The sequence below is a fragment of the Haliotis cracherodii genome, unplaced genomic scaffold (assembly GCF_022045235.1).
Source record: "Haliotis cracherodii isolate W230 unplaced genomic scaffold, xgHalCrac1.p SCAF_13, whole genome shotgun sequence".
Classification (NCBI taxonomy): Eukaryota; Metazoa; Mollusca; class Gastropoda; order Lepetellida; family Haliotidae; genus Haliotis; species Haliotis cracherodii.
This window is the reverse complement of record NW_027266268.1, coordinates 27,614,732-27,631,925: the sequence shown is the minus strand read 5'-3', so window position 1 is coordinate 27,631,925 and position 17,194 is coordinate 27,614,732. Positions and strand designations below refer to the sequence as shown.

The 17,194-nt window shown below is 39.7% G+C and overlaps 1 protein-coding gene across 3 annotated transcripts in view; it reads left to right on the top strand.

Moving 5' to 3' along the window:
- The window catches only part of LOC139459130 (WD repeat-containing protein 5), a 29,175-nt gene extending 11,981 nt beyond the window's left edge, over positions 1 to 17,194 (top strand). For all 3 annotated transcript variants that reach the window (XM_071240580.1, XM_071240582.1, XM_071240579.1), the window contains exons 9-14: positions 1,221 to 1,267; positions 6,272 to 6,347; positions 8,318 to 8,351; positions 9,255 to 9,329; positions 10,198 to 10,285; positions 15,717 to 17,194. In XM_071240580.1, the coding sequence (XP_071096681.1) occupies positions 1,221 to 1,267; positions 6,272 to 6,347; positions 8,318 to 8,351; positions 9,255 to 9,329; positions 10,198 to 10,285; positions 15,717 to 15,817 (421 nt within the window). In that variant the 3' untranslated portion in view covers positions 15,818 to 17,194. The remainder of the gene's footprint in view (positions 1 to 1,220; positions 1,268 to 6,271; positions 6,348 to 8,317; positions 8,352 to 9,254; positions 9,330 to 10,197; positions 10,286 to 15,716) is intronic.

Below are 17,194 nucleotides of genomic sequence, written 5' to 3'. Positions count from 1 at the left end.
TGGTAGGAAGAGTTTTTATTTTAAAAAATTCTAACTTTAAATGGCATGGTACCGAGTTGTTGCTGGAGTGACTACCCTTTTCTGTCAACGCTGCATAGTCAAGTAAATCATTGGAGAAGTGATTCCTTCTGCAAGGTAGCAAATTTTGATGGCGAAGTCATCTCGTTACAGCATTGCAAGATACAAGAAATACACTTTCTCATTCTAATCTTATGCAAAAGTTTAGGTCTTAAGCAACCCATGCTTTGCCATAAAAGGCAACTATGCTTGTCGTAAGAGGTGACTAACGGGATTGGGTGGTCAGGCTGCTGACTTGGTTGATGCATGTCATTGTATCCTAATTAGATCGATGCTCATGATGTCAATCACTGGATTGTCTGGTCCAGATTCTATTATTTACAGGTCGCCGTCATGTAGCTGGAATATTGCTGACTGCGGCGTTAAACAACAAATAAACAAATATTAGACAAAGGATAATGTTTCGGTCACATCACAGTTTCTAGTCACAGTCCGGAAGGGACTCAACCACAAAAAAAGTATGAGAATCTGTATTTTCCTCAGAAAGACCACTTTCTAAATGGCAGTGTGTGTTCATAGCTTTCAGTCATGGGAGCCGTGCCAATTAACACATTTCAGAGGGGTACACAAAGTACATGAACTAGACTACCAGTTGTCGCACTTTCATTTTTGTGGAAGCCTCGGTGGCTGAGTGGGTTAGATCGCTGACTTTGTGTGCTGGCGATTAGGTGCCTCACTCTGGCAGTGTGGGTTCGAATACTGGACAGGACTCAACCCCCCAAAAAGTACGAGAATCTGTACTTTACTCAGAAAGTGTTATCCCAAATATAACATTTGTTACATTTGACCACTTTCTAAATGGCATTGTGTGTTCAAACCTAAAACAGAAATAAGTGATCTATTTCTCATTGAACTTTTTTAACTCCTCTGGCAGCAATTTAAATACGACTCTTTGACGTTTTATACTGTTACTTTATAACCAGGTGAACTATAGTACTGTGGCACTTTTTTGGTGAAATGAACTTGACACCATTTAGCAGTTCATAATCTCATCTAACACAGCTGAAAACAAATTGTACTAATCATACCTTAGTTATTTGAACCAACATCCAGAGGCATGGTTGGCCCAATTGTCCAAGGTACCACGATTGCTGTGACTTTTTCCATAGCCTTCACAACTGACCATTGTCTTTACATTCCAGTCGTATTTGGGACACAGCGTCTGGCCAGTGTTTGAAAACATTGATAGGTAAGACATTCTTTATTTTGCCTAATTTTAGATGTGTGTGTGTTTCAGAGTCTATGTAGGGGCGGTCAGGTACCCCCTGGTGGTTAAAGCGTTCGCTCGTCACTCTTAAGACCCGGGTGCGATTACTGACATGGGTACAATGTGTGCAGCCCATTTCTATTGTCCCTGCCGTGATATTGCTAAAAGCGGCATAAAACCATGCTCACTCACTCACTCACTCACTCACTCACTCACTCACTCACTCACTCACTCCCTAGTGGTTAAAGCGTTCGCTCGTCACTCTTAAGACCCGGGTTCGATTACCGACATGGGTACAATATGTGCAGCCCCATTTCTACTGTCCCTGCCGTGATATTGCTGGAATATTGCTAAAAGCGGCATAAAACCATGCTCACTCACTCACTCACTCACTCACAGTCTGTGGAGAAATTCTCAGGAATATAACTGATTTCACACTGATTGTCTTGTTTATGGTTATGTTTCTATTGTTTCTGAGCAGCCCCTTATCTATGTGATGTTGTATTAATTAGAAATTAAACAGGGGCTTTATTTGACCACAACCATACGTTTCTCAACTTGGAGGTTACAGCGATGGGGTGGGGTAACCCAATTTGAGAGTCAGCTCATCGTACCAAAGACTTGGTAAATGTAAACATTCCCAAAGTTCAATTTATGATGTCCCAGTCCATCTTAATATACCATATTTTCGACATAATAAGTTAGAAATAGGGGGCTCTTATAAGAATATTATTTTGGTGAAAAACAACAGAATTGAAAGATCGTAAATTTTGTGGTTTATGCTGACAGCCTGAAATGTTTGCATATGACAGATATATTTTTTCCAGAATTTAATTTCCCATAATTAAGAATGCATATAACATACGTATTATACGCAAATAAATAAGTCCTTTGTACATTGATCAATTGGAAGGGGTGCTAATTGCGATTGTTCACTAGTCAATATATTAGCAAATGTCGTCGTTCGCGCTTATTAGAGCGGGGCGCTTATTACGTCAAATACGGTACTTAGTATATAGTTATTACGGTCTTCAGCAACCCATGCTTGCTGTAAAAGGTTACTATGCTTATGTACATAATAAAAACATTATTTATAAAACATTTTTTAATTTTTTGAAATCTTAAAATGTTCACTCTTTTGGGGAAATACCCAATAGAGTAGATGAGTGAAAAAATATTGGTTTCCCAATGAAAAATGAAATAACCCAATTTAAATAGAAACCCTAGAGTAAAAACTCAGTTGCTCAAAAAGTTATCTGGAGCTATGGTAGAGGGTGTCGCACATTATGCTTGGGTGCTCGCTATAGTTAAGAAGAGACAGTGATCTCTCTGTATAGGTCATGGCTTTCCAGAGGGGACATTATCAAACATGACAAACTCCAACAGCACTTGCTTAACAGTATTAGGGGTGTCACGATAAATCAAAATATCAATATATTGCTATTGATAAGCACTTAAAGTCAATAAATTGATTGTTTAATCAGTTTCCGATCAATAGTATCAATTTCAGTTAGGAATGTCGATAGCTTCTATTGTATTTACCATATCAATAAAATACATGCAATGCTGTTCAAATTTGTTTTTCTTTTCATCATGAGTGGTAGGAATTTACACATGGTAATGTGGAAGTTTCTTTTTCTTAAATTATTAGGGTAAAGAAAAAAACAAATCAGTCATATCTCAAACTTTACCTTTTATTTGTTATGGTTATCACATTCAAAGGAAAAGTCAGTTCCAAGGTTTAATTCAACTCCAAAAGCCATCAAAAATGATACCCTGAAAACTATCAATATTTATCGCAATAGTTGCTTGTAATATCAATAGTTATCGCAAAAGTGATTTCAAGACCAATATTCACCCCTGAACAGTATCATTCCGACTGTTATTGAAAACAATTTTTATGTGGTTCTTATGCAGTGTTATAAACTGAACCTCCAGGGCAAGGGACATAGTCCTAGACAGTGATTGATCTCATAATCATTGGAGGTCACATCAACCCCACGTTAATCCCAGCCAATTCAATGTTGATAAGGCTGTTTCATGCCGTGGGAACATTCAGTATAAAGTGTAAAATTAGACCTGCCAGTGGATGGTTGTCGAGGAAGTAGTAAGGCAATGCAGATCAGGCTGTTTCATGCCGTGGGGACATTGTCGATCTACAGGTGGATAATACCTGGTCTCTGGGCCAATACATCAAAAAAGGGCATGGTTGGCCCAGTTGTCCCAACTATTTACTGTGCAGAGTTGCGTCCCTTTGGCATGCCAGAAGCCTATGATTGTGGCTTCAAATTCTGGTTTGCCCTGATTATGTCTCTTGGTTTGTCAGCACCATACCCATGCTCGTGGGTTTCACCAAAGTGGTAAATGTCTGACACCTGCATCACTACAGGCTTTCCTCACATATTAGGCTGACACGCAGTGATATAACTGGAATACTGTTCAACTCACTCAATCACTCACTCCCATGTAAAGATTGTAACAATAGTGAAATTGTATTTGGTAACATCATCCTAATGCTAAGTTTACTTTATTGGTAGAGGCCAAGTCTAAATAAGGGATTGAAAACAAACAACCCTGCTGGACAGCATTGGTATTCCTTTGGAGCAAAAAATGAAGACTATTTCTGAAACCAAAGTAGCACACATATAACACTATTTAAATAGGTTAGGGATGGCACCTCACTAAAAAACACAACAATTGAAAATGGGTTTGTTTCTTTCATGCTGTCTATTTCCATAAAGTAGCTTTACAGGATTTTGTTTAGTGGAAAAAAAGTTGGGGGGAAAAAAAGACTGCTTCCATGGTCTAGTGGTAGGGTATCCACGATCGGAGTCAATATTCTGTGATAAGGTAGGGTATTCATGTTGAACTGTGCCACTGTATCTCAATGGGCTAGCACTATCAAATCAGCATTAGTCCAGACAAGTACAAGCAGACACAAGTATGTTTTTTCACATTGCTATTATCTCGGACGCGATGTTAAACCCCATTTCACCTTACCTAGTTGAAAAAATGACACTTTTTGATTTGACTGTGTGGTTGTTGTGTGAAGTGGTGTATTCATTCACAACTAACAATGACTATTTTAGTCAAGAGTATTAGGATATGCTCCCCACACAAGAAGCTGAACCTCCAGGGCAAGGGACATAGTCCTAGACAGTGATTGATCTCATAATCATTGGAGGTCACATCAACCCCACGTTAATCCCAGCCAAGTCAGTGTTGATCAGGCTGTTTCATGCCGTGGGAACATTATACAATTACTTGTACTCATATATATATATAAAATTGGAGCTCTGAGATTGATTAGTAGCAGCTCATATATATCACTGAGCAGATACAAGATCAATGAAGTCCTTCCTGCAGACATCCTGTCGCAACTACACTAAACCAGAGTTGGGCAGGCCAGTAGCCTGCGATCGTCAGTTTGGATCCAGGTTTGCCCTGATTTTGTCCTAGGTTTGTCAGTCCCAGTGCTCATGGGTTTCACCAAAAGTGGTAAACTTCTAAGACCTGCATCACTTTTAGGCTTTTCTCTGACATCACACTGACATGACTTGATATAACTGGAGTACAGTTCAAAGTGGCTAAAGACCCAAATTGCTCACTCACTCACTCACTCACTCACTCACTCACTCACTCACTCACTCACTCACTCAGTGCTTCATGACCTGCATCCAGGTTGGATTCTCATATGGTTCATTGTTTGTAGCCTCTTCTGGTGTCTCCTGCAGTGATATTGCTGAGATATTACTGTACTGAAAGTAGTTTAAAGCTATACCCAGGACAGGCCTGGGGCTCACAATAAACTGACGGTGTTGTTTTAGAAGCTGAACCTCCAGGGCAAGGGACATAGTCCTAGACAGTGATTGATCTCATAATCATTGGAGGTCACATCAACCCCACGTTAATCCCAGCCAAGTCACTGTTGATCGGGCTGTTTCATGCCGTGGGAACATTATCCATTTAATTGTACTCATATGTATATAAAATTGAAGCTCTCAGACTGATATCAACAGCTGGTGGCAATGACAGTGGGACAGAATGGGTCCTCAGGAAGTTTGGATATTAGGCTATAATAATAATAATGTGAATGTCTAAAGTGGGTTCAAAGTGCTAATCATTACCCAGGTCAGTGTGCACCAGAATTGTATTCTCAGCTCCCTTGGGAGTATACAACCCATGCTGCCTTATGTGGGTGAGTATGATTTTATGCCGCTTCTAGTAATATTCCAGCAATATCACGGCAGGGAACACCAGAAATGGGCTTCACACATTGTACCCATGTTGGGAATTTGAACCCGGGTCTTCGGCGTAATGAGCGAACGCTTAAACCACTAGGCTACCCGACCGCCCCTGTGCCTTATGAAAGATGCAAGGAGGTTAGGAGTCACATTGCCATCTCATCCTGCCAGGTAGCCATTTACTGCTGGGTGAGGACAGCACCGATACAGTTTCAGTTGGAATCGATTTCAACTTTTAAAGTTTTCAACTTACCCAGGTCCTTAAAACACTGTCCCAAAGATAGGGATGTGATGACTGAATCCATGTGAAATACCCCAAAACAGGTCGGACATTAGACTGTAGAGCAGATAGAGATATGGTTGGGACCGATTTCAAGTTCCCAAGGTTTCATTGAACTTGTCCAAGTCCTCATAAGAACTGCACCCAAGATAGGGATGTGATGATTGAGTCCATGTGAAATACCCACAGAAGTGTAGAAATCTGATTGATTAGAAGCTGAACCTCCAGGGCAAGGGACATAGTCCTAGACAGTGATTGATCTCATAATCATTGGAGGTCACATCAACCCCACGTTAATCCCAGCCAAGTCAGTGTTGATCAGGCTGTTTCATGCCGTGGGAACATTCAATGTGAAGTTCGAACAGTAGCTTTATACAATCATGACAATGTTCCTTCACTCAATCTATGACATTTGAGAAACTGTTTCAGAAATGCTTTTCACAGTATTCTTTCTGTTTGCAGATGATGATAATCCTCCAGTCTCATTTGTGAAGTTTTCTCCGAATGGAAAATATATCCTTGCAGCTACACTTGACAAGTAAGTAGTAGGTGTCGCAGTTTGCCTCTTAGTGACCAGGATGTGCTGGTCAGAGTTTCTTAATCCTCCCTGAAGGGCCGGGTAAGATTTGGTCTTCAGCAAGACGTGCTTTGTCTTCCACCTTGAAGATCCAGGTTAGAAATTGTCTGCAGCAAGATGTGCTTGTCTCCCCTTGTGAAGATCTCGGTTAGAAATTGTCTGCAGCAATACATGCTTGTCTCCCCTCGTGAAGATCTCGGTTAGAAATAGTCTGCAGCAATACATGCTTGTCTCCTCTCGTGAAGATCTCGGTTAGAAATAGTCTGCAGTAATACATGCTTGTCTCCCCTCGTGAAGATCTCGGTTAGAAATAGTCTGCAGCAATACATGCTTGTCTCCCCTTGTGAAGATCTTGGTTAGAAATTGTCTGCAGCAATACATGCTTGTCTCCCCTCGTGAAGACCTCGGTTAGAAATAGTCTGCAGCAATACATGCTTGTCTCCCCTCGTGAAGATCTCGGTTAGAAATAGTCTGCAGCAATACATGCTTGTCTCCCCTCGTGAAGATCCAGGTTAGAAATTGTCTGCAGCAATACATGCTTGTCTCCCCTCGTGAAGATCTCGGTTAGAAATAGTCTGCAGCAAGACATGCTTGTCTCCTCTCGTGAAGATCTCGGTTAGAAATAGTCTGCAGTAATACATGCTTGTCTCCCCTCGTGAAGATCTCGGTTAGAAATAGTCTGCAGCAATACATGCTTGTCTCCCCTTGTGAAGATCTCGGTTAGAAATTGTCTGCAGCAATACATGCTTGTCTCCCCTCGTTAAGACCTCGGTTAGAAATAGTCTGCAGCAATACATGCTTGTCTCCCCTCGTGAAGATCTCGGTTAGAAATAGTCTGCAGCAATACATGCTTGTCTCCCCTCGTGAAGATCCAGGTTAGAAATTGTCTGCAGCAATACATGCTTGTCTCCCCTCGTGAAGATCTCGGTTAGAAATAGTCTGCAGCAATACATGCTTGTCTCCCCTCGTGAAGATCTCGGTTAGAAATAGATTGCAGCAATACATGCTTGTCTCTCCTCGTGAAGATCTCAGTTAGAATTGGTTTCTGCAACCCAGGCTTGTAGCAGGATCGCGTGGTCGGGATCACAGACTTTGTTAATGGATGTCATAGTAATATGTTGATCTGTTCTGTTGATGCCTATCACTGGACTGCGTGTTCCATATTCAATTATTTACAGACCGGCATCACATAGCTTGAATATTACTCAGTGATTTTGACACAAAAAGCTGTATATAGGTCAATGGCCTGGATCCAAGAAATGTTATGAATCAATGGCAAAAGTCAAGAGTACAATAAATAAAAATGGCAGACAAACCATAAAAACAAGTCAGTGCAATACAACTCATATATTTCTGGCCAATGAATGTTGTGATAAGTCATTATAGCCCCTGACAGCATTTCCCCATGATACAGAAAGTATGATGCGAGGATGCGAGTGCTGCTCAGAATTTCATTTATGATTTTTCATGGCTGTGCATTGTTTTATTAAACTAATACTGTAAGTAGGGATAATCCTTACTATTTACTTTTTAAAATCATGAAATTATGAAACACACAACGCCGTACTTAGCATTTCAATCAATAGTCTGACAGTTAAACACACCATCTGTCAAATTGAAAATTTATCGGTCTTTGACCGGCAACTGATTTTTGATGGCTGTGCATTGTTTTATTAAACTAATACTGTAAGTAGGGATAATCCTTACTATTTACTTTTTAAATCATGAAATTATGAAACGCACAACGTCCTACTCAGCATTTCTATCGATCAATAGTCTGACAATAAAACACACCACCTGTCAAAATGAAAATTTATCAGTCTTTGACCGGCGACTGACGGCCATCTGAAACATTGTTACTGCATTCTGTGATATACAACAAACAAATTATAGCTATCTGACAATGTTTAATGTGAGCTTTTGTCTTTCAGCACATTAAAATTATGGGACTACAGTAAAGGGAAGGTTAGTAAACAGTCAAGGACAATGTTTTCTTTCATTTTGTGCTTCAGGGCACATTTATAGGGAAAGAATGATTCCAGTAACCTGAAGTTATGATTAAGACAGTAAAAAATGTTTGTTTTTTGGCATGTGACACCCTACTCAAAAGAACATCTTAAACTTATTTTGATTAGTACTGTATTCGACGTAATAAGCGCCCAGGGCGCTCTCAAAGTTAGAAAGAGGTGCTCTTATTAGAATATTATTTTGGTGAAAAAAACAGAATTGAAAGATAAATTTCGTGGTTTATGCTGACAGCCTGAAATGTTTATGTACGACATATATTTTTCCAGAATTTCATGGCCCATAATTGAGGGTGCATATAACACACGAGTGCGTATTATACGCGAAAAAATAAGTCTTGTGTACATTGATCAATCTGAAGGGGTGCCAGTTGGGATTGTTCACTTTTCAATATATTAGCAAATATCGCCGTGGGCTCTTATTAGAGCGGGGCGCTTATTACATCGAATACAGTATATATTTATAAAGACACTAGAAATGAAATATGATCGCAGAAAATTTCTGTTTAATAATTTCTTAAGATGCAACTTTGGACCCACCAAACCTCAGAAAACGTTACAAAAAGTGTTATCACAGATGTTGTAGTTCACATTTCTGTGTTGTCATTTGTTGTCTGATTATGTTTTTAATTTTCAAAGGTAGGGTACACATTATTTCGTAACACATTTCTGGCTAGGGTTCTGCCCTTAGAATTCGGTCTCCATCCCCTGTAATTATTTAATAAAATGATTAATTTATTGTTGTGTTCATGATTGTCAAACTCCAGGTTTATTCTGTATAATTTGTTCTGACTGTCAGCGAGTTTGTGTCGGTCTGATCCAAGTAACTCTTACTTTGTTGCAGTGTCTAAAGACATACGTCGGTCATAAGAACGAGAAGTACTGTATATTTGCCAACTTCTCAGTAACAGGGGGAAAGGTATGTGGAAAATTAGATGTCAGGAGTTTCTGACCCATGCTTATGAGCGCCATTCAAGGATATCGATGCATCGGTGGATCGTGATATTTTGCTTCCCGATACAAGTATCGATCTTAGTTGCACACTAAGTACAAAATATTGAATCTTACCTTAAATGGATTCTTTAATGTTTCACCAAACACTAATTAGTAGTGAAAATTAGTAGTGAAAACGTAAATAGTTTCATCCGTTGCGTCATACTTGACACTGCCAGTTGTAAGTCGTCAGTGTGCCAGGTATTTGACTATCCTGTCTATGAAAAAGATGGCTTACACACCACAGATAAGAGCACCTACAAGTATCGTGATACGTATCGGATCGCACAGTTAGTGTATTTTATCATCCCAAACTGGCTCCCACAGGAGATATTGCTTGGGTGAGATCAAGCGATAGCTACATTGTAGATATCGCTGCAATGAAATTGCATCACAATACTTTACAGACCATTGTGACGTCATTGGTTACCATGACATCACAATCAAATGACATCACTAATGGCTCTGCTACTGAAGCTGTTAGCAGTACTTTTTACACTTAAGACACTGCTTATTACTGTCTACAAACTGAAAGAGTTGCAAGAATGATGTTGGATGATAAATAGAATCTCACCCTTGTGTCTTTTGATATCAAATATATCAACACTCGTTGATAAAAGTGGGAAAAGTCCTTGGCAAGCCTCTGAGTTTTTCCGCGTTTATCAGCTCGTGTTGATAAATCTGATATCAAAAGACACAAGAGTGAGATTCTCTATGTCCCAGCCCTAGTGCTATGTCTCTATAATAACCTGTGGTATAGGTGTGTAATCACCAGTTGTTTATCTAATCCCCAGTGGATCGTGTCGGGTTCGGAAGACAATATGGTGTACATCTGGAATCTGCAGACAAAAGAAATCGTCCAGAAGCTCCAGGGACACACAGGTAACCATGGCAATGATAGCAACATCTCTATTCTTTGTGGAACATACGGTAGGGGTATAACAGGACATGATGTCCTGACTGATGTGTCGAGGTTTGGTGCAGCTGTGAATAACATGAGTGTTTTTGTGAGGTGGAAGAGGTTTTCTTTGCCTCCTGTATCAAGGATTCATGTAGTGTTTTGAGCATTCAGTGAGTAACATGATGACATCATGCGTGTCATTTGAATGTTTTGTTGTGTTGTCTTCCAAAGTTTAGCCAGAGTTTTTCTGGTTAATTGGAGGTGGACTTCTTAAACAAAACAGAAATGAGTTTCAATTTGAGGTCTGATTACTCCTTGTGCGGAACAAGCTTCCCAGGCCTTGATAATATCGTGTGAAACATCTTTGAGAATCTTCAGGGTTGGATGCATGTGCAGATGAGGTGAGGGTATTTGAAGGGTTGATTTGAGTATTTCTAGACTTGGAGGATGAGATTTGGTATTTCTAGAGTTATTGTGAGTATTTGAAGGGTTGATTTGAGTATTTCTAGACTTGGAGGATGAGATGGGGTATTTCTAGAGTTATTGTGAGTATTTGAAGGGTTGATTTGAGTATTTTTAGACTTGGAGGATGAGATGGGGTATTTCTAGAGTTATTGTGAGTATTTGAAGGGTTGATTTGAGTATTTCTAGACTTGGAGGATGAGATGGGGTATTTCTAGAGTTATTGTGAGTATTTGAAGGGTTGATTTGAGTATTTCTAGACTTGGAGGATGCAATGGGGTATTTCTAGAGTTATTGTGAGTATTTGAAGGGTTGATGTGAGTATTTCTAGACTTGGAGGATGAGATGGGGTATTTCTAGAGTTATTGTGAGTATTTGAAGGGTTGATTTGAGTATTTCTAGACTTGGAGGATGAGATGGGTTATTTCTAGAGTTGATGTGAGTATTTGAAGGGTTGATGTGAGTATTTCTAGACTTGGAGGATGAGATGGGGTATTTCTAGGGTTGATGCAAGTATTTGAAGGGTTGATGCAAATATTTCTAAGCTTGGAGGATGAGATGGGTGTATTAGCAAAGCAGAAATGTGTTTCAATTTGAGGTTTGATTACTTCTTGTGCCAAACATGCTTCCTAGGCCTTGATGATATCGTGTGAAGCATCTTTGAGAACAATCAAGGTTTGATGCTGTGTAGACAGGATAACCTGCCCCATCTCGTCAAGTTGCTCACACAACACTGAGCAGTCCAGACATATGCCAACCTTATAAAACAAGCTACTACAACCTGCCTTGTCACTACAACAATACATGCATGTGTACTTTAAAAAACACTGACTGACTCTGAGTTACCTTTTCACACACGCCTCTTTCAACTCATAAAAAATAATACCTTCAAAAAGTAGCTTTGATCATTGGTAATATCATTAACAGGGCTTAGCAAAACTTTCCAGATGCCGTTATGGCTATGGTTAGCCACTGGCAATGATTTCATGGTGCAAAATGTTTTCATATTTACAGTATTTCTAGGCTTAGTAAATATTATAGGATATTCAAATAGGGTTTTGAGCATTCAGTGAGTAACATGACATCATGCGTGTCATTTGAATGTTTTGTTTTGTTGTCTTCCAAAGTTTAGCCAGAGTTTTTCTGGTTAATTGGAGGTGGACTTCTTAAACAAAGCAGAAATGAGTTTCAATTTGAGGTCTGATTACTCCTTGTGCCAAACAAACTTCCCAGGCCTTGATAACATCATGTGAAACATCAGTGTTTGATGCATCTGCAGATGAGGTGAGGGTATTTGAAGGGTTGATGTGAGTATTTCTAGACTTGGAGGATGTGATGGGGTATTTCTAGAGTTAATGTGAGTATTTGAAGGGTTGATGTGAGTATTTCTAGACTTGGAGGATGAGATGGGGTATTTCTAAAGTTGATGTGAGTATTTGAAGGGTTGATGTGAGTATTTCTAGACTTGGAGGATGAGATGGGGTATTTCTAAAGTTGATGTGAGTATTTGAAGGGTTGATGTGAGTATTTGAAGGGTTGATGTGAGTATTTCTAGACTTGGAGGATAAGATGGGGGTATTTCTAGAGTTAATGTGAGTATTTGAAGGGTTGATGTGAGTTTTTCTAGACTTGGAGGATAAGATGGGGTATTTCTAGAGTTGATGTGAGTATTTGAAGGGTTGATGTGAGTATTTCTAGACTTGGAGGATGAGATGGGGTATTTCTAGAGTTATTGTGAGTATTTGAAGGGTTGATGTGAGTATTTCTAGACTTGGAGGATGAGATGGGGTATTTCTAGAGTTGATGTGAGTATTTGAAGGGTTGATGTGAGTATTTCTAGACTTGGAGGATGAGATGGGGTATTTCTAGGGTTGATGCAAGTATTTGAAGGGTTGATGCAAATATTTCTAAGCTTGGAGGATGAGATGGGTGTATTAGCAAAGCAGAAATGTGTTTCAATTTGAGGTTTGATTACTTCTTGTGCCAAACATGCTTCCTAGGCCTTGATAATATCGTGTGAAGCATCTTTGAGAACAATCAAGGTTTGATGCTGTATAGACGGGATAACCTGCACCATCTCGTCAAGTTGCTCACACAACACTGAGCAGTCCAGACATATGCCAGCCTTATAAAACAAGCTACTACAACCTGCCTTGTCACTACAACAATACATGCATGTGTACTTAAAAAAACACTGACTGACTCTGAGTTACCTTTTCATCACGCCTCTTTCAACTCATAAAAAATAATACCTTCAAAAAGTAGCTTTGATCATTGGTAATATCATTAACAGGGCTTAGCAATACTTTCCAGATGCCGTTATGGCTATGGTTAGCCACTGGCAATGATTTCATGGTGCAAAATGTTTTCATATTTACAGTATTTCTAGGCTTAGTAAATATTATAGGATATTCAAATAGGGTTTTGAGCATTCAGTGAGTAACATGATGACATCATGCGTGTCATTTGAATGTTTTGTTTTGTTGTCTTCCAAAGTTTAGCCAGAGTTTTTCTGGTTAATTGGAGGTGGACTTCTTAAGCAAAGCAGAAATGAGTTTCAATTTGAGGTCTGATTACTCCTTGTGCCAAACTTGCTGTCCAGTACTTGCTGTGAACCCATTACGACCATCAATGTGACTGACTTACTGAGGTAGTTCCTAACTCATGACAATACTCTTGTAATTGATAAAATTTTCTTGTCAAAACAAACTTCCCAGGCCTTGATAACATCTCGTAAAGCATCTTTGAGAACAATCAAGGTTTGTGCATGTATAGACAGGATAACCTGCCCCATCTTGTCAATCTGCTCACACAACACTGAGCAGTCCAGACATTTGCCAGCCTTATAAAACACCTGCTAGATAAACACACTACTACAACCTGCCTTGTCCATACAGCAATACATGCAAGTGTACTTTAAAAAACACTGACTGACACTGAGTTACCTTTTCATCACGCCTCTTCCAACTCATAACAAATAATACCTGCAAAAGTAGCTTTAGACCCGTGAAGATTCCGGGGTAGAATAGGTCTTCAGCAACCCATACTTGCCGTAAAAGGCGACTATGTTTTTCGTAAAAGGCGACTAACGGGATCGGGTGGTCAGGCTATCTGACTTGGTTGACTCATGTCATCGATCCCAATTACGTGGATCGATGCTCACAATGTCAATCACTTGATTGTCTGGTCCAGACTCGATTATTTTACAGACCACCGTCATATAGCTGGAATATTGCTGAGTGCAGCGTTAAACAACAAACAAAAGTAGCTTTGATCATTGGTAATATCATCAACAGGGCTTTGCAAAACTTTCCAGATGCCGTTATGACTATGGTTAGCCACTCGCAATGATTTCATGGTGCAAAATGTTTTCAGATTTACAGTATTTCTAGGCTTAGTAAATATGATAGGATATTAAAGTAGGGTTTTGAGCATTCAGTGAGTAACATGATGACATCATGCGTGTCATTTGAATGTTTTGTTTTGATGTCTTCCAAAGTTTAGCCAGAGTTTTTCTGGTTAATTGGATGTGGACTTCTTAAACAAAACAGAAATGAGTTTCAATTTGAGGTCTGATTACTCCTTGTGCCAAACAAGCTTCCCAGGCCTTGATAACATCGTGTGAAGCATCAGGGTTTGATGCATCTGCAGATGAGCTGAGGGTATTGTAGGGTTGATGCAAGTATTTGTAGGCTTGGAGGATGTGATAGGGTATTTCAGCATTAGAAATTGGCGCTTGTCCTATAGTCCTCATCAAACTACCCAATAGTTAAGGTATCATAAGGACGAGTAGCAATTTTTAATTTTTACAGGTTTGGCTATATGTTATCATTTTAAGGACTAGTGGTCTAAAACTGTTAGTTTCTAATGCTGTATTTTGAGGCTTGGTGGATGTGATGGGGACTTTTCTAGACTTAGTGGATTTGATAGGGTATTTTGAGGCTTTGGGTATGTGACAGGGAATATCGAGGCTTAGGGTATGCGATAGGGAATGGTGAGGCTTAGTTGATGTGATAGGGTATTTCGCGGCTGAGGGTGTGTGATAGAGTGTCTGGGCTTGTTGGATGTGATGGGATGTTTCGAGGTTTGCTGCAGCTGTGAATAACATGAGTGTTTTTGTGAGGTGAAAGAGGTTTTCTTTGCGTCCTGTATCAAGGATTCATGTAGTGTTTTGAGCATTCAGTGAGTAACATGATGACATCATGCGTGTCATTTGAATGTTTTGTTTTGTTGTCTTCCAAAGTTTAGCCAGAGTTTTTCTGGTTAATTGGAGGTGGACTTCTTAAACAAAACAGAAATGAGTTTCAATTTGAGGTCTGATTACTCCTTGTGCGAAACAAGCTGCCCATGCCTTGATAACATAGTGTGAAGCATCAGTGTTTGATGCATCTGCAGATGAGGTGAGGGTATTGTAGGGTTGATGTGAGTAGCTGTAGGGTTGATGTGAGTATTTGAAGGGTTGATGTGCGTATTTGAAGGGTTGATGTGAGTATTTGAAGGGTTGATGTGAGTATTTGTAGGGTTGATGTGAGTATTTGTAGGGTGGATGTGAGTATTTGTAGGGTTGATATGAGTATTTGTAGAGTTGATGTTGTCGTTTGGGTTCGAGAGCTTTATAGGACTCGAAAATGCCATGATACTTCCACAAGAAAATGTGATGGCAAATGATCATGATGTAACTGTCATCGTGGAGTTTGGCAAGGTTGACGGAATGTCCGTATATAATTTCAAAATAGTTTGATTTGCTAATCGAATACGCAGGGTTACTTCACAATATTTTGATGAAACACACTAGTTTCATTTTTGTAGTGTATCTGTAATGTTCGTTGGGTATTTGATATGCTTGAATTTTATTTCACTGGGTATTTCCTGCATTTCTGATGCATATTTAACGCAGATACGCAGCTTATCTGGAGCTCTGTAAGTATTGACACATTTTGTTGTTTTCAGATGTGGTGTTGTGTTGTGCCTGCCACCCAACAGAAAACATCATCGCGTCAGCTGCGCTGGAAAATGACAAAACAATAAAGCTATGGCGGAGTGATGTGTAATAATGGGACACTTTTCTACCAAGTTGAACATATAATATGGCAGCAAGACAATTGTACCACCATCATCAGAACTGCCTGCTCATCGCCCTGTGTGGGTGGATTATCTCCCTTGCCACACAGACTCCTCACAGATGCAAAGGTTATTTGTCAGAAGAGTTTGAGATCGTACTGCTGTTCAAATTTTTCCTGTCATCTTAATTCCTCTCCAATTTCATGTGGCTAATCTGACAGAATTGGGGATCAGGTGGGCACAATGGCTGCAGAGTTGTGGTTGTATGGCCATGGTTGATATAGCATGTTATAACCTAATTCCTTGTGGCCAACCGGCTCTGGTTGATACAGAATGTTCTTACCAGTTTTCTCGAGACATGATGTACTTTGTCATGAGCTCAACTCCCAGGAACATTTTGACTTATGTTATTTACAACTGAAAGTGAACCCCATGATCAGGTGCTCTTATTTTTACTTGCCACAAGGCATCAAATTGCTCGTCTCTACTCAACTTTGTCCTTGGGGATATTGTCATCAACAGCCAGCACACTGAGGTGAAAAATAATTGGTTTGAGACAAACTTGAGCGGAAGTTGAGTGAGGTGTATTCCTCGTGTACTGTACTGGCTGCTGGAGCTCACTCTTAATAGTCTTGCTGAGAACTCGCACAAATAACCAACTCTAAGCATGTCTAAGCTGTCTCTTAAAATAATGATAAATTAATTCAGATATGCCAGACCTCTGTTTGTGAGAGGTCCATCTGATCAGAGTCTATGATCTTTTGTCAATGTCCAAATGATGCGTCTTAATCAGCAGTCACTGTTATAACTTGCTTCCATACTTCCCTAGGAAATATCCACCGTATCATGCCGACGATGGCCCACTTGCACTCAGAGATTGTGGTACTGGGACCTGTGTCCCCAACATGAAATGGGTTTAATACGTCAACCAACCAACCAGAGATTTCTCATTGCAAATTCTACTTTTAACTCAAGTTCTGATATATTTTCAGAAGAGCATGCCGTTTTTTCATCCCACAAACATTTTTTACTCCTAATTTAATTGATTCATCTTTTTTTTCATTGTCCAAAAAACGTAAGGATGACAGTGACTAAACTGGTCCTTAGACCTTGTGATGTTGATGAAGAGACAGCCCAGTTTACTGAGGCAACAGCCTTCATACATTCTACCAGTATCCATTTCCTGGTGGCAAGTGAGTCAGCAATATATGATAAACTTGTTTTGATAGATAAAGTTACTACATAAGTTTTGTGTCACCTATGTGATGGGTTTGATGCCCGGTTCGCCCTGATGTGTCTATAGGTTTGTCTGCACCCTACCCATGTTCCTGGGTTTCACAAAAAGTGGTAATTGTTCATAGGGCCAT